Consider the following 23,293-nt stretch of genomic DNA (forward strand, 5'->3'; position numbering starts at 1 on the left):
CAAATATGAGATCTGCCCAAGCTTCCCTTTTTGAGATATCGTGTTTACAAAGATTTCACAATTTGACCCCTGGTGACTCCAAATGACCTTTGACCTCACCAAAACTATAGGCTTCTTGTACTCAATCTGGTTTATATACATATTTAATATGAGATCTGCCCAAGCTTACCTTCTTGAGATATTGTGTTTACAAGGTTTTCACCATTTGACACATGGTGACTTCAAATGACCTTTGCCCTCCACAAAAAACATTAGGCTTCTTGTACTCATTGTGGCTGGTCTACACACCAAATGTGAATTTGGTCCAACCTTCCCTTCTCCAGATATCCTGTTTACAAGCTGGGCGTTACAAACGCACACATACGCGTATGCCATTAATGCAAAGGTTATGATTATCATCGAAACCAAAAGATGGTAAAAGTCCAAAACAAAACTACTGAAGACGTTATAGCTTCAAGCTATTCCATCACTATCTGACCTTCTAAGAAATCTATAAAGATGTTCGTTAGGAAGATGCTTGCAGTATTTCACATTAATGAGGTAAGACCATCAACTGGACATTAAAGCTATCCTTGTTCCATTGACTGTCAAGAGTTTGCAATGTGTATTATTTTTCCAGCCAAATGTCACCCAGCTGGGGTAGCTATACTGTACTGTGATATCCCACTTCCAAGCACTTGTAGTGTGTCAGTACGAGCAGTATGAATATCATGTTTCAATCAGATCAAGGTTAGGAACTGTTTGCACTGTCAATACCAGTGCTTTGAAGCATCATATGATAGAGGACAGTATAGAGTGGTACTAGCATTAGAATCAGATCAAGCTTAGGAACTGTTTGTACTGTCAATACCAGTGCTTTGAAGCATGATAAGGGAAGACATTTTAGAGAGGGAGGTATAAGCATTAGGAAATTGTCCAAACTAGCTGAAAATGTCTCATGTTAATGACAAATTCAAAATTCCTTTGTACCCTCTCAGCCACAAGTACCTTCGTGACATCTTGGCGGTTATGTTTACATCCTAATTAATATTTATTTTTTCATTAATATTCAAGATTAAAAATTTGATGTTTCATTTACCTTTTTCCTGACTTTTTCCCAATTTCCTTGAAGTATTGGAACGGAAGTAACCGGAACTACGATTATAAATACATCTTCAACGCTCAATCTTATGAAAAAAGTATTTTAAGATGAGATGCTCACCTGGTAAAAGCTTAGACCCACTTTTGGCTAACAGCCCACGGGCTCTGATTATCTCCACTTCTAGCCGGCCTTGTTTCTCTTCCAAACCGATTTGCATGTCTCCTAAGATGGGGGATCCTAGCACCTGCCGACCCACAAGCTGTGATGGGCCCAGACCCTCTAAGAATTCACCAAACTGACCGTCGGGTCCCATAAAGGCAGAAGAGAACATAACCCTGTGGAATCAAGAAATGTACTACTGTTACTCCAAGCCTGTTGTGTTAATTAATAAGTAAACCAAAATAACCGATACAAAGATGTCACAGAAATACACAATGTGTGCGCCTTTCTTTACTTTCAATGTTTGATTTTTATGTGACAAAAATGCAGAAATAAACATCAATTTTTTATTTTTTGCATTAATATGTGGAGAGGTGTTCCAGCATGATACTGAAGATGCACCAAACCAAGATGCCTCCTTTTACATTTCTTTATGAAAATACTACAATGAAGCAGAACATTCTTACTGACCTCTTTACCAACAAACTCTTAAAGAACCATATAGGTTATTGAACATGGTGGGTGGTTAACAACAGGGACATGGGGGAGGGTGCATTTACTTCCAATGCATGTTTCTTACCCACTCGATCCATCGCTGTTAAAGCTACACACACTGCCATCATTGCTGTCTCTGCTGGCTTGTTTCTGGAGCCGGTCCCTCGCATCTCTCGCCATCTCAATCCCTACCTCCTCGGTCCTCTGGAAACCCCGTCGTAGATTCTTACCTGGTGAGCGAATAAAAAAGGAACTTCAAATTACCTGGAAAACTTTTAACAATTAGTTCACAATTTGTTTCTTTTGGGTTATAAATGTCCAGTTTTGGAGCAGCAGACAACACCAGTATCGAAAACAACCAACAACCGCTGACCAAGGTAACAATAACTTGACAATTGTTATTGTAATGTTGCCACTCTCTGGGGAATCATTATTGCTCCATACTGTCATAAAACCACTCTTAGCAGCAACTTGACCTCTGTTAATCTAATTTGTAACTATTTATAAGAGATATTCCTGCGCACTGCTATATATGCATTCTTGTCGCTATTTATAAAGGTTATCTCCCGAAACCTGCTGAATAAATTCTTACCTGATCATCACCCTTATTAATTGTCTACTTTCTGTTGTAACAAGAGGCATCTACCAAACCATTTTGCATAACAGGCATCTCTGAATATAGTTATCCACTGCCCGGATCACAATGCCAACACTCCTATTTATAACAGGCATCTCTGAATAAAGTTATCCACTGCCCGGACCACAACGCCAACAGGACTATTTATAAATGGCATCTCTCTATATAGTTATCCACTGCCCGGATCACAATGCCAACAGGACTATTTATAAAGGGCATCTCTGAATAAAGTTATCCACTGCCCGGACCACAACGCCAACAGGACTATTTATAAATGGCATCTCTCTATATAGTTATCCACTGCCCGGATCACAATGCCAACAGGACTATTTATAAAGGGCATCTCTGAATATCCCATGCCCGGCCACAATGCCAACACTCTTATTTATAACGGTCATCTCTCTATATAGTTATCCACTGCCCGGCCACAATGCCAACACTCCTATTTATAACAGGCATCTCTGAATAAAGTTATCCACTGCCCGGACCACAACGCCAACAGGACTATTTATAAATGGCATCTCTCTATATAGTTATCCACTGCCCGGATCACAATGCCAACAGGACTATTTATAAAGGGCATCTCTGAATATCCCATGCCCGGCCACAATGCCAACACTCTTATTTATAACGGTCATCTCTCTATATAGTTATCCACTGCCCGGCCACAATGCCAACACTCCTATTTATAACGGGCATCTCTCTATAAAGTTATCTCTGAAACCTGACGGTTTTACTTCGTTTGTCCCCACGCTTATACAATACAGTGTTTATACTTAAAACTTTAATCTGAGCCAGGTATCTCTCCTGAGGGACATCTTTTCTATAAATCTAGTCTCACATCCATCTGCTGGAAGTTTAATCAGCCTGTCTCCATCTGTATAATTATTGTCTGTTGTATATAAATCTTATCCTGCATTACTTCAGTTGATTTATGGTGGTATATTACCCTCAACAGTTTGATTTTTGTCTTACCTCCAGAGAGATTTGAAGTGCTGTTACTTTTCTTGGACAATCCTACTAATGAAGCCACTTTGGCTATACTCCCTCTGCGTTTTTTCCCGTCGAATCCTTGATCGGCTGCAGAGTCTGAAATGCTGCCCTCGTTCTTCTCGTACAGGTACATGTCGTTACTGCTTGTACTCCTGTTCAGCTGCCGTCTTTGATTTGGAGCATTTTCCTGCATCTTGGCTGTGAAGGCACTGCTTGGAATTGCAGAAAACAGCAGGGTGGAGGTAATACAAATGCAAATAGATCGGCAAAGAACCCAAGAAATAAACAGCACGAGAGCAAAGGTGAAAGAGACTTTGTTGGAACATTTGAATGCAAAGAAAAACAACATGGTTTAATTTCAAAATTTCACAGGGTATAGGTAAATTAGTTTGGAAAGAGAGACAGCTTTGGTGATAAAAGTTACCATCACAATTTGTAAGCAAAACTATGCATATATAATTGCATAAGTTTCCAACTGGGATACTCTGGTTTGAAGACTAAACGTGTAGGTTTATTTACAAATAATTCAAGGTGGGGGGGGGGGGGAAATCTAACAAGGGATAATGTGGACACGAGGATGCCCAAATGGGAGAAATGTTACCGGACAACCAAGGACTATAACTAGTATGTTGTTACCTGCTGTATAATGGACTGCATGCTATGTAATATAATCAGTGGGCACTATGGAATAATTCATTAGTAATGGAAGATATTACACAGGCTTAGTAAGGGGGGGGGGGCTTAGAGAAATAGAAAGGGGGCAGATTGGAACATGAAGTAGAAGGTAGACCAGGTAAGACACCATGTCATATCAACATCCACTTGGTTGAAAAAAAGGGTGTAGTTTGTACATTTGCAATCGTCCTTTGAGAAATACTTGGTAAAATAGCTGCTGACAATCTGAATAACTCTTTTGAATAAGAAACAGGATCAAAGGAGTGTGAAGGAGCCAAAAGGGAAGAAGTGGGTGCAAGAAGAAACAAGAATGGCAAAACAGATCCCTCTCCAGCGGCAATATAAATTCACTTCCATCACCCGTAAGAAATGGTAGGGATGGGGGGCCTGGGGGGTTTGAGGGCATCATTACCAGAGCAAGGCTCTAGTTAAAATGCTTTTAATTTGCAGTATGCTTAGTAACAGGTTAAATAGTAAGGATTTATCTCAAGGCTAAAAGTTATTAACATTTCTTTGACAGGCAATATCTCCTGCACCAAACGATTGGGTTTACTAACAGAAACTTTCATTTGTAATTTGACAAGGCAGAGAGTATAGTTGAATTTTACTTGATTTTACTTGCTACCATAAGGACTAAGCATAAGCATTAAAGACAACACAGCACTGTGTGGAATATAACCCTCATGTCCTCAATACCAGTTTTAGTACTTGAAATCCTATCAATGTTCTAATGTTAGCAATGTCCACCCCATATTGACCTTTATGTACTGTATGTACTTAATATTATTGATTCTGTACAGCGCCACTGAATGCACTTTATCTTTGTAGATATTGTGCGCTTTATAAGTTAATAAACATAATCATAATATCATTGAGACAATATCAATGAAGTCTAATTGACGTCCACAATGGGATCAAGACATATTTGGTTGTGGTTTATTAATTATCGAAAAAATTATCAAAAGAAATATAAAACACTAGTTACTGCTGTCAGCTGGGAGCAAAAAGAGGAATTTATTTTGAAAGACAAAATGTATGGAGGGGCTGCAGCTGCTTACTGAACGGGTCAGGGATTAAAAAGGGTCAAATATGGTTGGAAAAAGAAGAAAAAACAAAACAGTTTATCAATGGGCAACGAATAGACACTGAACAGAAACACAGCAGTAACAAGAGATGAACCAGAGATATGAACAATGGATGTAATATGCATAACAACTATGTGCAGCTTCTAACACAATCCCATTAGATAGTAACACAGATAAATGTCTGCAACAATCAGAGCAATGTCATTGACAAGCATATCAAGCTACTAAACATGTCACCATCAGGCAACTACTGCATAAGAACTTAATCATTCACTTATCAACTACAAGTCTAATGTTATGCATAATTGTATCCCTAGTGAACATCCTTTAGGAAAAATGAAGCCCCCCTCCCCCCCTCCCTTCTTTAAAAGAGATTATATGGAATAGAAGTTTAAGACACTTGTCTCTATGCACAAATGAGATTCCATTATGCAAAATCTTTTGTTTTATAAAAGTACTGTAGTAACCCTCAGTTACTCACATACACACATTTTTTTTGTTTTCTGTGCATTACAACTCACCTTAATTTTCGGGTATGTCTCGGTCTTTCTGATTGGGTGGAAAAAGCACTGGACATGCTGGCCTGAGTGACCGCCGAAATGTCGCTGGTGCTGGAGACATTGCTGTCCGAGGACTTGAGAGATATATTGTCAGGGCTCTGTTTACGAGAATGCGATCTGATAGGGGAGGTGTCAGATGGAATGGGACGCTCCACTCCACCGTGGGGGGACAGGGTGTTTGCGACCTGTTTGTATTGATTCACTTTCATCTTGAGTTTTATCTGCCTTGTTCTCTCTTCAAGATCGGCGGTAACTACCGACACAAAAGACAATCAAAATGTACATGATGAAAGATACAAATGTACATCAAAAATTTAAACACATTTTTATAGAATGTTAAACTTTCTTTTATTAAATTGACAACGTAGAAACAAACCATGTAGATTTTTGTTTCTTTGCCGTAATACGCTGTGGACCTCATTAGGAGGGTATTGAAGACTAAAGGGGTGGTGCATGGTGACACCGGACTGGTGCAAATTGACACCTGGTGGTGCATGGTGACACCTGGGTGGTGCATGGTTACACAGGGGTGGTGCATGGTGACACCGAACTGGTGCAAATTGACACCGGACTGGTGCATGGTGACACCTGGGTGGTGCATGGCGACACTAGGTGGTGCATTGTGACCACTTACCTTTGTCACCTCTGGATAATGATGATGGTACCACAGGTAACTGACGATGTTTCCTTGGGGTAGAAGGCGTAGATGAGGGACTGTCTCTTTCTCCCCGGTATGGAGTGTTTGGTAGACTACCGGTGTTGTTTGGTCCACGCAAGCCTGCACCAACTCTATCAGCTTTGGATCGATACTGCCTGTCATATGCCATCTCTCCCCTGACCTCTGACCTGCTTCTACGATGTGATTCCGAGAGCTGAGGATCTGACCGCCTGCTTGGAGATCGTGACCGACGTGAGTCTTTGTAGTGAGGGGGTGAGAAGGTCCGTCCCCCGTGATCTCTGATGGGGGGCGATTCAGCTCGGTTGATCCTGGATCCGTCTGGTGGAGAGTAAGGTGGCTCATAAGAGTCCCTTCTTTCTTTTCTAAAGCCTTCCACATTGGGTTCGGAGTTACGGTGACGATCTCTCCGTAGGGGTGAAGGTGAACGGGGCCTCCTGGAAACCCTATCTGGGACAGCTAATGTACTTTGGGAATTACGCCTCTGACGATCATTATTCCCAAGTTCCTCTGGTGGGGGTGGTGTTACTGATGACAGAAGAGATAAAATATTGAGTTTTTATCAAATAGAAGAAATTGCTCCCAATAAATGACTACATATACTGTAAAAATAGGAACTTACAGTCTCACTGAAACATTTTGTTATTTTTAAACACAAATATATGCACTTATTGAGAGCAGTCTAAAGTCAATGTAAACAACACTGTCAACATTTGACCTTGAGAGCATGAAAATGGAAACAAAGAGAAATTAGAAGGTTTTAAATCTTAGTGGCATTATGTCATCACTATGACATCACAGATTTATTAAATCAAAGCCCAAGACACGACTTTTAAATTAAAGTACCTCCAAAATGGAGCAACATTTTCTTAGCTGTTTATTCATGGCAAAGATTTCTATTATCAAAGTGATCATCATTTGGTTTGTGTCCTTTGAATAACTTTAAGATGGAATGAAGTTATTCAAAGGACAAATTTAATAAAACTCTTGTTACTAATAACTCATCCTTCATGGACATCTGATACCTTTGACATTAGCAACTCAAAACATGGATTCAAATGTCAACAGCTGATGTCATCATTGTACCATGTTCCCAGTTGCGAATAAAACATTTATGAAAATCAAACATGCAAAACAAGGAAATGAGATTTAAAGGTTGCTACAAGAAATAAAATAAAAGAGAAAAACAGAATGAAAAAATTAAATAAAACAAGTGTTGTCTGATTGGCTGGCTGGTGCATACAGATAATATATATGATTCATAGACAGAGAAAAAGTAACAAAACCATGACATTTGTGAGCAATAGTGGGAAGCTCTTCCAAGTCAGGCCATGTACAGTACAGGTTTATCCACTGTCAGCAGTAATGCAATGTACATATAACCGACATGAGATGTATCCATATAACCGGCATGAGATGTATCCATATAGACCATTGCAGACCATGACATTTGTGAACAATAGTGGGAAGCTCTTCCAAGTCAGGCCATGTACAGTACAGATTTACCCACTGTCAGCAGTAATGCAATGTACATATAACCGACATGAGATGTATCCATATAACCGGCATGAGATGTATCCATATAGACCACTGCAGACCATGACATTTGTGAGCAATAGTGGGAAGCTCTTCCAAGTCAGGCCATGTACAGTACAGGTTTATCCACTGTCAGCAGTAGTGCAATGTACATATAACCGGCATGAGATGTATCCATATAACCGGCATGAGATGTATCCATATAGACCATTGCAGACCATGACATTTGTGAGCAATAGTGGGAAGCTCTTCCAAGTCAGGCCATGTACAGTACAGGTTTATCCACTGTCAGCAGTAATGCAATGTACATATAACCGGCATGAGATGTATCCATATAACCGGCATGAGATGTATCCATATAGACCATTGCAGACCATGACATTTGTGAGCAATAGTGGGAAGCTCTTCCAAGTCAGGCCATGTACAGTACAGGTTTATCCACTGTCAGCAGTAATGCAATGTACATATAACCGGCATGAGATGTATCCATATAACCGGCATGAGATGTATCCATATAGACCATTGCAGACCATGACATTTGTGAGCAATAGTGGGAAGCTCTTCCAAGTCAGGCCATGTACAGTACAGATTTATCCACTGTCAGCAGTAATGCAATGTACATATAACCGACATGAGATGTATCCATATAACCGGCATGAGATGTATCCATATAGACCATTGCAGACCATGACATTTGTGAGCAATAGTGGGAAGCTCTTCCAAGTCAGGCCATGTACAGTACAGGTTTATCCACTGTCAGCAGTAATGCAATGTACATATAACCGGCATGAGATGTATCCATATAACCGGCATGAGATGTATCCATATAGACCATTGCAGACCATGACATTTGTGAGCAATAGTGGGAAGCTCTTCCAAGTCAGGCCATGTACAGTACAGGTTTATCCACTGTCAGCAGTAATGCAATGTGCATATAACCGGCATGAGATGTATCCATATAACCGGCATGAGATGTATCCATATAGACCATTGCAGACCATGACATTTGTGAACAATAGTGGGAAGCTCTTCCAAGTCAGGCCATGAAATGTATCAATATAACCAGCATGAAATGTATCAATAGAACCAGCATGAAATGTATCAATAGAACCGCCATGTGATGTATCAATATAACCGGCATGAGATGTATCAATAACCGGCATGAGATGTATCAATATAACCGGCATGAGATGTATCAGTAAAACTGGCATGAGATGTATCAATATAACCGGCATGAGATGTATCAGTATAACCAGCATGAGATGTATCAATATAACCAGCATGAGATGTATCAGTATAACCAGCATGAGATGTATCAATATAACCGGCATGAGATGTATCAATATAACTGGCATGAGATGTATCAATATAACCAGCATGAGGTGTATCTTAACCAGCATGAGATGTATCAATATAACCAGCATGAGATGTATCAATAAAACCAGCATGAAATGTATCAATATAACCAGCATGAAATGTATCAATGTAACCAGCATGAGATGTATCCATATAAGCGGCATGAGATGTATCAATATAACCAGCATGAAATGTATCCATATAACCAGAATGAGATGTATCAATATAACCAGCAATAGATGTATGATCAATATAACCAGCATAAATTAGCATATACCCTAAATGGTCCCACCTTTGCACTTCACTGTAGTATTAATTAATTAAATGATAAGCATAAAAACCATGCAAAAATCCAAGTCTGTGTCTGGACTGACTGGACAAATCAAGCAGAAGACAACCATGCATATCTGTGGAGAGGTGTAGCAGGTGTGCTTAACATGCAGTGCTAAGAGTATCATGACTGCATGCTACTAACATAGATGGAATGAAGAAGACACAATCAACTATGAATACCTCTAAGAATGATTTAAGTAGGTTGTGGGGAATGGGGACAGGGGGGGGGGGCATTGGCTAGCATAATTACTGGTATACACTATCAGCCCTATAATTAACAGCTGTAATACATTCCTTTAAGAGTTACATCCCGTTCATAGTCTGGATACCAAACATGCTGTTGGTGAAAACATCTTTACAAATCATAAACATCAACTCTGACAGCAAAGTAGAAAATGGTTGTAAATGGTTACAACACCTTTGGTGACTAACAATACAAATTTATGAAATCCTTCAAGTAGCAAATACTTGTTCTCACTGACTAGTTTTAAGATTGTTTTCTTTACAAGACTGCCTTCTATCATTGGTTCATGAATATGTCATTTTGTGAATATTCTAATTATTCCTAAATGCTCCCCCATGATTTAAGACATGCGACCACTCCGCCAAGGAAAACATCATGCTCCTTGGTTTCAGACTATATCAAGAGCAGAATTGAAGAGGGGGAGGAGGGAGGGGGTGGGGAGGGGGGCAGTGGAGATTATATGTAGATTAAGAAGCACTGATTCATATCCTGATTGTGGGCTGGATGGGTTTTCCGTTCTACTTCATCATGACAATATTTGTTGGTATAATTTTGCCAAGTAATTCTTTTACCCTAGAACCAGATCGATTCTTCCATATAACTATCTATAAATACGGCATACTGTATCTAATATAAGAAATAAGACCAATAAGCAGATGAAAAATGCATTGTGTTAATCAATTCATGATGCAGAACAAACGTGGGGAAGTCGAGCATGCTCAGAATGACGTGCAAGTACAAAGGCAAGCTTTTGAATCCGGATAGATGGACGTTCCCCACTCACCGATTCCCGTTTTGCGTTGCGGCATGCTAATAAACTCCGGATCAGGGATGGGTGGATCATCTTCACTTGCTGGGGGAGGGCTACAACTGCTACCGAAAGAAGACAGGCTAGCCCCATCACCAGCACCACCTAGATTATTAACTGAGCCTGAAAAAGTAAGGGGTACATTCCAGGATGCTGCTGCTACCACCACAATATGTATGGGGTTTTCAATAGGCAGTCAGCAGGACAAAATATGGCTACCAATCAAACTTAAATTTTGCTCACAATTGGCATTAATCAGGTCATGAGGGTCCCTTTAAGGCCTACCCGGTACATTGTTCCGCAGAGGTATAGTGAAAATGGATCTCTCTGGATCCTTCCTCTCACCACTGATCTTTGTACTTGAATTGAGAACCCCTGACATACATAATACCCCAAGCATAGACGAGAGAGAGACACGATTAATAATAGTTATCATGGACACTGCTGATACCACAGACATATTGTACAAGGCCGCACCTTGTGCGTGCTTTCAATGCAAGGTTATATTTAGGATGTTAACAGCATCGTGCTATCATTAATTTGTGCATCAGTTTAGTTTTAATATATATGGAAGATAACCGGCAGGTGGATTTTCTTACCACTTATTCCAGGTACTGAAATAATAAACACAACGTTGAATTATTTTTTATGTCTATACGTCTACAAGTATGAATGAAAAAACTAAACATTACTGCTTTATCTGCAGCAATATCCTGATGTTGTAACTTTGCATTGCAAATTGATACCAAAACTTTTTGTTCACTTTTTTTCACATATGACTGAACAATTGCAGCTTTCCATGCTATGGGGTTTGTAACACTTTTTTGGATATATATTTACATATCACTGTTTTATTTTGGCAGAGCAAAAATGACAGAACATCTTCTGTCATGGAAACTCTTCCAATTAGTCCTACAGGTAAATCAATATTCAAAGCTCAAACGCTGAGGGAAAGATCACAAAAGCTTAGACTAATCATTAGCTTTTCTTTGAGAAACATTTGTATTTGGAAGTTTTAAAATTGTAATTATGCATGATACTATATACATGCATGAACTATGTCATCTTGTTTAGTACCGGTGGGTAGCCTATAATGAAATTATTATTGCAAGATTAATCCTTCCCTCAAATCAAAATATGAGCCACTTTACATATTTAATGGGGTAACAAAGTCTGAGAATTAATAAGGAATAGCAACCCAAAAAACAACTTAATAGAGCTCTTGTTTTACTGTTGAGATCAAATATTACAGTTGCAATCATTTTATTTGGATGAGGGCATTGCATAATAATCTATGTTGTCATTAATGTCCTGTACCAACGTCTAGTTTTGTTTCTCTTTCAAATGGTTGTACATAACCTTGGAAACTAATTCAATTGTGTGAGGCGATGTAATGATCAAGTGAACATCATCATAACTAAACAATGATTTCAATTTTTTAGGGATTATCCTTGCAGTAGTGAAAAATAATGATTTCAATTATTTAGGGATCATCCTTGCATTAGTGAAAAATAATGATTTCAATTATTTAGGGATTATCCTTGCAGTAGTGAAAAATAATGAGTTCAATTATTTAGGGATCAACCTTGCAGAAGTGAAAAATAATGATTTCAATTATTTAGGGATCATCCTTGCAGTAGTGAAAAATAATGATTTCAATTTTTTAGGGATCATCCTTGCATTAGTGAAAAATAATGATTTCAATTATTTAGGGATTATCCTTGCAGTAGTGAAAAATAATGATTTCAATTATTTAGGGATCATCCTTGCAGTAGTGAAAAATAATGATTTCAATTATTTAGGGATTACCCTTGCAGTAGTGAAAAATAATGATTTCAATTATTTAGGGATCAACCTTGCAGAAGTGAAAAATAATGATTTCATTTAGGGATCATCCTTGCATTAGTGAAAAATAATGATTTCAATTATTTAGGGATCAACCTTGCAGTAGTGAAAAATAATGATTTCATTTAGGGATCATCCTTGTTTTAGTATAAAATAATGATTTCATTTAGGGATCATCCTTGCAGTAGTGAAAAATAATGATTTCAATTATTTAGGGATCAACCTTGCAGTAGTGAAAAATAATGATTTCATTTAGGGATCATCCTTGTTTTAGTATAAAATAATGATTTCATTTAGGGATCATCCTTGCAGTAGTGAAAAATAATGATTTCAATTATTTGGTGAAAGCTAATGAAAGAGGAAGACAGTTTGATTTGTTCTATGTGTGTGACATCACAAATTATAATGCAAAATACTTATCTGAGCAATATGAATAAACTTAAGTTCTCAGTAACAGAACAAGCCATAGAGATAGTAGTTTGGACCAATGTTTTTCTTTTAACTTGTTCTGTGTTATAATTTTGTGATTAAAGTATCTGACAGTGTATGGCAAGTAATAAAGGTGTTATACTGAACCTTTTAAGAGCAAAAGTGACAATGGTTAAAACACACACTCAGTGCCTGTCCTCTAGAAAAGTCTAAGATAATATCACCAAAACAGTAAAAACTCTCTTTTCATGCTGTTTATGCAAACAATTATAACTAATTTTGCCAGTGAGGAAGACCTGCTCTTCAACAGACTCATCATTAGTATTATTATTTTCTAGATTATTTGACTCAGTGCACTAAAGACAACCATCAAATTTAATATCATGATCTAGAACTCTCAGTCCACAGTAAAAAAACAGACCAACCATGGAGGGTCATGTGACATGCTCCACATGCTACTAACATGTTATTTAAACCTTTGTCAGTTCGAAGAGATAAGCGTTCCGTAGACAACAGACAACATATTAGAGTTGAGTGCTACAAGGGAGCAGGTCACATGACCCTCCATGGTTGGTATGGGTGTTTATCTCCTAATTGACATAGTGGGTCCAGGTTTATAATATATGTCGATGGTGACAATGCCAGGGAAAGGACAAACAGTGTTACCTGTTATGCCATTGATTCCTTCATCAAAGTCAGAGATGTCACTATCCGTGATTCTCCCGCCAGATCCAGGAGACAACTCTTCTCTTGGAGTTTCCTTGGCAACGACGGCTGCCGGCTGCCGGCGGATGCTGTCCTGTTTAAAGGGAGGATGTCTGTACATGATGTACCAGTGAGGTTCGTCATCAAATGGTGCAGCATCCAATGGTATCAGAACCTGGTGAAAGTCAAAGTTAAAGACAAATTGAGAACCAGAGGCAGCGGATGAGGGTTTAAACTAAGGCAGGAATTGAGAACCAGACGCAGCGGATGAGGGTTCAAACTAAGGCGGGAATTGAGAACCAGAGGCAGCGGATGAGGGTTCAAACTAGGGCGGGGATTGAGCACCAGAGGCAGCAGATGAGGGTTCAAACTAAGGCGAGGATTGAGAACCAGAGGCAGCGGATGAGGGTTCAAACTAAGGCGGGGATTGAGAACCAGACGCAGAGGATTAGGTTCAAACTAAGCTGAGGATTGAGAACCAGAGGCAGCGGATGAGGGTTTAAACTAAGGCGGGGATTGAGAACCAGAGGCAGCGGATGAGGGTTCAAACTAAGGCGAGGATTGAGAACCAGAGGCAGCGGATAAGGGTTCAAATTAAGGTGAGGATTGGAAACCAGAGGCAGCGGATGAGGGTTCAAACTAAGGCTGGGATTGAGAACCAGACGCAGCGGCTTAGGGTTCAAATTAAGGCAGGAATTGAGAACCAGAGGCAGAGGATGAGGGTTCAAACTAAGGCAGGGATTGAGAACCAGAGGCAGTGGATGAGGGTTCAAACTAAGGCGAGGATTGAGAACCAGAGGCAGCGGATGAGGGTTCAAACTAAGGCAGGGATTGAGAACCAGACGCAGAGGATTAGGGTTCAAACTAAGCTGAGGATTGAGAACCAGAGGCAGCGGATGAGGGTTTAAACTAAGGCGGGGATTGAGAACCAGAGGCAGCGGATGAGGGTTCAAACTAAGCTGAGGATTAAAAACCAGAGGCAGAGGATGAGGGTTCAAACTAAGGCAGGGATTGAAAACCAGAGGCAGCGGATGAGGGTTCAAACTAAGGCGAGGATTGAGAACCAGAGGCAGAGGATGAGGGTTCAAACTAAGGCGGGAATTGAGAACCAGAGGCAGCGGATGAGGGTTCAAACTAAGGCGAGGATTGAGAACCAGAGGCAGCGGATGAGGGTTCAAACTAAGGCGAGGATTGAGAACCAGAGGCAGTGGATGAGGGTTCAAACTAAGGTGGGGAAAGGAGGAAGGGCAAATTTTAAGGGGCATGGAAGGCATGACTTTAATTTTGGGGTATAAACCTAAAACCTTCTGTCAAAATGCATCCAAATTCCATTCCATACCACAAATTCCATTATTTGAAAGATTTCCAACCAAAAGGACACTTTCTATAATCAGATTGTTTTCTTAAAATTTTTTGACAAAAAGGCACTGTTTGTATACCAGAAGGGCTTTTTATAAACCGAGGCCAAGTGCTGCATATGTCTAGTTGGGTGCCTCATATTGCCTCCTTTCTTATACTTCTCAAGAAGCCTCATATTGCCTCCTCACTTATACTTCTCAAGATCATCGGAATCCATCCATGCCTCTTGATATAAGGACACCATCTGACATCAATCATTTGGAGAAGAGAGAAGCCCAACCTCTTTTTAATTGCATATTCATAAGATTCATTTACCTGACACTTTGCATCTTGATGCTTCATTAAGTAGGATGCAGCCAATTAGGACAATTACCCTAATGCTAATATCACTCTATACCGTCCTCCGTCATCATGCTTCAAAGCACTAGTACTGACAGTACAAACAGTTCCTAACCTTAATCTGATTCTAATGCTAATACCACTTGTTACTGTCCTCCCATATCATGCTTCAATGCACTAGTACTGACAGTACAAACAGTTCCTAACCTTTATCTGATTCTGATAACCACTCATTACTGTCCTCTACCATCATGCTTTTAAAGCACTCGTACTGAAAGGACAGACAGTTCCTAACTTTTATCTGAGAGAAACAGGATAGTTAGGATGGTTATACTGTCAGTACAAGTGCTTTGAAAACGGATATGAAAGTACAGAACTTATAGAAACGTTTGGTGGGAAGAACTTTTAATCGCATCAGTTGACACTATAAGGGTGTATCCCATTAAAGGTGTATTCCCATGAACAAAAGATTGTATCGACTTCAAGAAACATTTCCCATGAATATTTATGAGAAAGTATTTAGATAAATAGGTGTTGGGAATTATCAGGAAAGAAGAGTTTCACTTACCTCTCCTAAAAATTCCTTAGCACCATAATGTTCAAAATCCCAGATGGTGACTTCCAGTTCCCGACCCCTAAACTCTGACCTCTTTAAGGGTCCATAGGTAAAGGTCTGGTTCCACTTTGGTGTGAGGGTGTTCACCACAGGTTTGGTCCTTCGCTTAGTCTCTTCACTGCAGGAGTAAATAACACCATGTAGGGAAATTATTGTGTGGTAGAGGTTAAAGGTCATTTGAGGACAGCAGAAATGTGTAAACTGTCACTGAATAACTGCCCAATCTTGAAAAGTTGTAAATTTGTAACAATTTTAGCAATACATGTGTCCTCAATATGTAGGCCCTTTACCGCTTTCCTTCACTCCCCACCCTGCTGGGTGTCAGCTGCAGATCTAGCAATATATGTCTCCTCAATATGTAGGCCCTTTAACCCCTTTCTCCTTCACTCCCAGCCCTGCTGGGTGTCAGCTGCAGATCTAGCAATATATGTCTCCTCAATATGTAGGCCCTTTAACCCCTTTCTCCTTCACTCCCAGCCCTGCTGGGTGTCAGCTGCAGATCTAGCAATATATGTGTCCTCAATATGTAGGCCCTTTAACCCCTTTCCTTCAGTCCCAGCCCTGCTGGGTGTCAGCTGCAGATCTAGCAATATATGTGTCCTCAATATGTAGGCCCTTTAACCCCTTTCCTTCCCTCCCCACCTTGCTGGGTGTCAGCTGCAGATCTAGCAATATATGTGTCCTCAATATGTAGGCCCTTTAACCCCTTTCCTTCAGTCCCAGCCCTGCTGGGTGTCAGCTGCAGATCTAGCAATATATGTCTCCTCAATATGTAGGCCCTTTAACCCCTTTCCTTCCCTCCCCACCTTGCTGGGTGTCAGCTGCAGATCTAGCAATATATGTCTCCTCAATATGTAGGCCCTTTAACCCCCTTCCTTCACTCCCAGCCCTGCTGGGTGTCAGCTGCAGATCTAGCAATATATGTCTCCTCAATATGTAGGCCCTTTAACACCTTTCCTTCAGTCCCTGCCCTGCAATTATAGTAGACTACCAATGTTTGATAATGTAGAAGAGGCTAGAGAACATACCTTCTGTCTGGAAGGAGAAACATTTTCATGTATGGATTGCGGTACTCGCCACTGTCCCTGGGTTGAAGGCCCTGGACACCGTGAAGGGTAACGTTGACACCATAGTTATTACTATCATACCACAGTTTAATCTGAGGTGGGGGAAATGGAAAAAATTCTAATTTCTAATTCTTGAAAGTTACATAAAATATTCAAGAACCCTGTGGACTTTCTAAAAAGGTAGGATAAAGTACAACTACATACATTAACTGCTGATGTTGACTGTATGCAATGCTAGTGTTGTGGGCCAAGTAGAATTCAACAATTTTAACATTAAAACCAGAGCACTTGTAACGCATACCAAATGCAAAATATTTGTATGCTCAAACAAGAAATATCATTGACCAATTAAAAGTGAGGTCTTTCTTATTATAACAAAGAGAAAAGTCAACTCAAGTGTATAAGAAGAAGTTGGATAAATTATTACTCTATTTATCTATAAATTGATGTAGTCCTTTTGCAAATTTCTAAAACAAGGTTACAAACGAGGAGAAATTTTCAATGGATTGTCTCCTACCTGGATTTCACCTGCAACAATCGGAGAGCGCCCTCTTCTTGGTAACCCAGGACTACCTGGGCTGGTGACTGTCACTGAGGGTCGTTTCACTCTGACATGTTGAGCTGCTGGGTCATCGTCATCACGTGGTTTACTTGGAGACTCATAACCACTGGAACCTGCGAATGACAACAAACAGACAGAGATAATCATCAACAGTGGAAAACCACAACAAACAGACAGAGATAATCATCAACAGTAATCTCAAATTTAAATGCTAGAACTTTCTTTAAAGCATTGTGTCAAAAGAATGACAAACAAGGGGCTGCAGCATCCCGCAGCAAGGCTTCACTGGATGTTGTAAGACACTGTGTCAAACGTTGAGGCATCCTGCAGCCAGGCTGCGTAAGAAATAATCTTCTATGCTCTGCAGTTCCACACCAAAGGTCTGCTGATATTATTTCATATCGATTCAGCCTTGCTGCAGGCGATTTTACAGCTGCTGCAGCTTTTATTACGTAAATAGTTTTGTTGTATCTGTCATTATTTTCTGCACAAAGTACAGAAAAGCCAGACTGGTTGGAGTCTGACTGCCTAGACAATTTCAGAATGGTTGAGTTTTTGTCTTCTTCCAATTATTGCCATGCATATATAGCTACTGCATGCATATATGCATGTTTACTGCATGTATATAGCTACTGCATGCATATATAGCTACTGCATGCATGTATGCATGTTTACTGCATGTATATAGCTACTGCATGCATATATAGCTACTGCATGCATGTATGCATGTTTACTGCATATATAGCTACTGCATGCATTTATAGCTACTGCATGCATATATGCATGTTTACTGCATATATAGCAACTGCATGCATTTATAGCTACTGCATGCATATATGCATGTTTACTGCATGAATATATAGCTACTGCATGCATATATAGCTAATGCATGCATATATGCATGTTTACTGCATGAATATATAGCTACTGCATGCATATATAGCTACTGCATACATATACGCATGTATACTGCATATATAGCTACTGCATGCATATATAGCTACTGCATGCATGTATGCATGTTTACTGCATGTATATAGCTACTGCATGCATATATGAAGGTTTACTGCATATATAGCTACTGCATGCATATATAGCTACTGCATACATATACGCATGTATAATGCATATATAGCTACTGCATGCATATATAGCTACTGCATGCATGTATGCATGTTTACTGCATGTATATAGCTACTGCATGCATATATAGCTACTGCATGCATATATGCATGTTTACTGCATATATAGCTACTGCATGCATATATAGCTACTGCATGCATGTATGCATTTTTACTGCATGTATATAGCTACTGCATGCATATATAGCTACTGCATGCATATATGCATGTTTACTGCATATATAGCTACTGCATGCATTTATAGCTACTGCATGCATATATGCATGTTTACTGCATGCATATATAGCAACTGCATGCATATATGCATGTATACTGCATGCATCTATAGCTACATGCAAATATAGCATATATAGCTACTGCACCTTGATATTAACTGCAGAATCTCAAAGCCATCCTACCCAATATTTACATATTTATATTTACATAAGACTAAGTACACTTTCATGTTGACATTCTCTGTTTTCTCAAATATGTACTGATACTAAACCAATTGCTTCATTGCAAACATGTAATATGAATGCTACCAATATTCAGAGAAAAATCAATAATGAATGTCCATGAGGATGACTTTGCACTCTTAATTTGAAACATAGATATTATGCTGCACACAGAAGTTAGGTCTAAGCTATAATTTACAGGGAATCATTGAAAATACCCCAAACTTAACTGGTTACTGTAGAGATTATTGAAAATACCCAGACTTAACTGGTTATTGTAGAGATTATTGAAAATACCCAGACTTAACTGGTTACTGTAGCAATCATGGATAATACCCCAAACTTAACTGGTTACAGTAGCAATCATTGATAATACCCCAAACTTAACTGATTACTGTAGCAATCATTGATAATACCCCAATCTTAACTGATTACTGTAGCAATCATTGATAATACCCCAAACTTAACTGGTTACAGTAGCAATCATTGATAATACCCAGACTTAACTGGTTACTGTAGCAATCATGGATAATACTCCAAACTTAACTGGTTACAGTAGCAATCATTGATAATACCCCAATCTTAACTGGTTACTGTAGCAATCATTGATAATACCCAGACTTAACTGGTTACTGTAGCAATCATGGATAATACCCCAAACTTAACTGGTTACAGTAGCAATCATTGATAATACCACAAACTTAACTGGTTACAGTAGCAATCATTGATAATACCCAGACTTAACTGGTTACAGTAGCAATCATGGATAATACCCAGACTTAACTGGTTACAGTAGCAATCATGGATAATACCCAGACTTAACTGGTTACAGTAGCAATCATGGATAATACCCCAAACTTAACTGGTTACTGTACCAATCATTGATGATACCCCAAACTTAACTGATTACTGTAGCAATCATTTATAATACCCCAAACTTAACTGGTTAGTGTAGCAATCATTAATAATACCCCAAACTTAACTGGTTACTACAGAGCAATCATTGATAATACCCCAATCTTAACTGATTACTGTAGCAATCATTGATAATACCCCAAACTTAACTGGTTACAGTAGCAATCATTAATAATACCCCAAACTTAACTGGTTATTACATAGCAATCATTGATAATACCCCAATCTTAACTGATTACTGTAGCAATCATTGATAATACCCCAAACTTAACTGGTTACTACATAGCAATCATTGATAATACCCCAATCTTAACTGATTACTGTAGCAATCATGGATAATACCCCAAACTTAACTGGTTGGAAGGAAGAAGTGGTGGCGCAGTGTTAAAACATTCCATTCGTGTAGTTTAAGTAGATATGATGGAAATTATACATAATATATTCCATAGAAATAATATGTACACACAGAATGAAGATGTATGCATGTATAAGTCGGCTCTATTTTGAGTTTTATGTTTGATTGTATTTGCCTCAATCTTGTATAACCATAGCCAACAATTAGATGAAAGATACACTAACCTCAGTGAAAGCATCTGTCCAGTGTCCACCAATATCCTCAATAACATACCATCAAAATAAATCACAGAGAAAGATGGTAATGTGATCCCATTTTGAGAATCCTCAATCTTATGTCACCAAACCTCACTCTTTGATGAAAGGTACAGTATGTTTACAGTCCCCCTTGCAGGGATTGGGGGGAGGGGGAGGGGAGGGGGAGGGGATAGGAAGTGAAGGGGATAAACAATGTTGTTCTTACTTTGACTAGATCTCTTGTTCATAGAATCTGGTCTCGCTGAACGGAACTGATCTGCAGCTTTCCCACGAGATGACTGACTTGTCTCCGAACTAAGAAAGAGAATGGAAGAGAGACAGAGAGATGCTCCTGTTAGATCCATGTCTTCACTAGCTTATTTAAGGTAATAGGTACCAGGGTTTTGTCTGTTTCTGAGTTTGAATTACTTTCCATTCAGTAATAATACACAATACACAGGGACAAGGGAAAGAATGCTAGAAAAAGTCAAAGGTTAACGTAAAAGTCAGCAAAATGGTATGTATGCAGTATATATGTAACCATGAAATAGTGAATAAATATTTAACATACAGTATCTGGTATACATCATGCAATCAACAGCTCAAACAGAATATTCCATGGATGGAGGTAAGAATTTGTCAGTATGAAAAGCTGGAAGCCTCCAAAGAGTAAATGTGCCAAAACACATAGCTCGTATGGGAGACTGTCTACAAAAAAATCACTTTGACTTACCCATCCTGCAATTCCCACCCATCCTACCATTCCCTTCACTCCATCATTTCCCCATTCGAGCCCCCCCCCCCTCCAAAAAAAACACCTTATAGCACACACAACCAACAATAACATGTAAACGTCCTCAAATGCAAAAACAATTTCTACTACAAATTATGACATATACTGATCAAGGCACCGAAGAAGGCTGCTCATCTCTACAAATGCGCCCCTTCCATCCCCTTCCCCCTAACCCTGATGCACCCCTTCCCCCTCACCCTGATGATATTCTTGCATTTGTAACACTCCTTTACATAAACATGCAAGATTAACAACTATGTGCAGTTCTATCTATATGATGGTGTTATCATTTCACTTAGCAAAATCAGCTATTATTTACCTCCAGCCTATCAAACACTATTTAAAAACCCACACCAGAATCCATATATCATTATTGTCCGTTCTACACGAAATCAAACCATATAGACTTCTTGACGTGTGATCCATGCACCAGCCGCTGATAATGAAAACCCATTTGACCCTATTTTTTGAAATGGAAAACCAGTCTAATTGTCTCGGATTATTTAAATGGCAAATGCTGCCCTCAATTTTATCTCTTTCCTGACTGGACTCAGCTCACATAGAATGTAAGGTTATATACATCATGCATACATTCATGACATACTCCATTATCAGATGGGGGGGGAGATCTGTAATTTGTGTGATCTCACCCGTGACTCAGACTTTATGACATCACGTGAGGCAAATGATTGAGAAAATGGATCGGACTCTCTGTTCTTCAGTAGATGAATGATTTTGGGTTTGACATTTAACAAGCATCAAACAAAAGCATTAAAACAGTTATTTTAAGAACAAATCAATAAATAAACTTCAAAAGGATATTTTTAATGACACTAGGGCTTATAACAAAATAAGAGGCCAGGAAGCATTAATGCTTGTTAAAGTTGTTAGTACAGTACTTGGTTTTCTATTTTACCACACCTACTGTAGAGTGTAAATTAATCAAAAGTAAGTTTGCAATTTACAAAGCTAACAAAACACATTCCTAGATACATTAACCAAGCATATTTTACTTCCACCAAACATTAAAATACCAAATTGGAATCAGAATATTTTCTCATTACAGAAACTTGTTACATGAAAGTATCTACTGCATATTAGACATGTCCAATTATTGGGCAAATATTTGATATACAACTACAGTAAATGGCTATCTTAAGTTATTTATAGTCAATTGTCGGTTTCATAAAAAAGAACTGAGAGGAGTCACTTATCTTTCAGAACAGAAAAATGGAGACCGCAACTAATATAACAATCGTCAGAAGTACGCTACAGTTGAAAACAACTTGAGATCTAATTTAAATTACTTTCCCCATTATGTCTTGGAAATAAGGTGTTATAATTCTGAGAAATATGGTCCAGAGAAGAAAATTGCAAAATCTCTCTTTGCTTTTCTGCAATTGATCCTCATCTATTAACCAGCAGGATGGGTCAGAGAAAGTCTCACTCTCGTAGCTTGCCGCCTGCTGGATGTGTGAAACCAGCTGAGTCATGCACATATGAGTGACATGTTGCTCCTTTAGTCTCTGATGTCACCGCTTAGCAAGAGGAAGAGGTGAAAAGCTCTCCCCATCAAATGTGACAGTGAGATAGAAAGAGATGGTTACTATCCGGTGATGACTGGTTAGCCAATCTCGACAGACTCAGATCCTGTGGTTTAGGTCGAGATCCATGCATATCAGGGGCAGCTAAGGGTCTAAAATTGAGCAATTTTCTTCCTTGATTAGTTAAGCAGTTATGTCAAATTTTTGAAAATAATTTTCACTTTACTCAAGGGAGTAAACATGAGTATTTTAGAAGGTTTACATCACATGTTTTTATTCAGCCCTAAATGATCAGGCAGCCTTCAAATAGT

The 23,293-nt window shown here is 39.1% G+C and overlaps 1 protein-coding gene across 5 annotated transcripts in view; it reads right to left on the reverse strand.

The window, feature by feature from the left end:
• The window catches only part of LOC139984077 (regulating synaptic membrane exocytosis protein 2-like), an 85,593-nt gene that overhangs the window by 11,818 nt on the left and 50,482 nt on the right, over window positions 1-23,293 (reverse strand). For 2 of the 5 annotated variants that reach the window (XM_071997760.1, XM_071997764.1), the window contains exons 7-17: window positions 20,872-20,960; window positions 17,516-17,673; window positions 16,960-17,090; window positions 15,884-16,049; window positions 13,579-13,792; window positions 10,615-10,761; window positions 6,320-6,889; window positions 5,647-5,938; window positions 3,348-3,577; window positions 1,821-1,965; window positions 1,202-1,416 (exon numbers count right to left, since the gene is read on the reverse strand). In XM_071997760.1, coding sequence (XP_071853861.1) covers window positions 1,202-1,416; window positions 1,821-1,965; window positions 3,348-3,577; window positions 5,647-5,938; window positions 6,320-6,889; window positions 10,615-10,761; window positions 13,579-13,792; window positions 15,884-16,049; window positions 16,960-17,090; window positions 17,516-17,673; window positions 20,872-20,960 — 2,357 coding nt within the window. Of the gene's footprint in view, window positions 1-1,201; window positions 1,417-1,820; window positions 1,966-3,347; window positions 3,578-5,646; window positions 5,939-6,319; window positions 6,890-10,614; window positions 10,762-11,237; window positions 11,253-13,578; window positions 13,793-15,883; window positions 16,050-16,959; window positions 17,091-17,515; window positions 17,674-20,871; window positions 20,961-23,293 lie in introns of all 5 variants that reach the window. The other 3 variants (XM_071997762.1, XM_071997761.1, XM_071997763.1) reach the window with 3 other exon arrangements.

Source organism: Apostichopus japonicus, chromosome 17 (assembly GCF_037975245.1).
Source record: "Apostichopus japonicus isolate 1M-3 chromosome 17, ASM3797524v1, whole genome shotgun sequence".
NCBI classification, from domain to species: Eukaryota; Metazoa; Echinodermata; class Holothuroidea; order Aspidochirotida; family Stichopodidae; genus Apostichopus; species Apostichopus japonicus.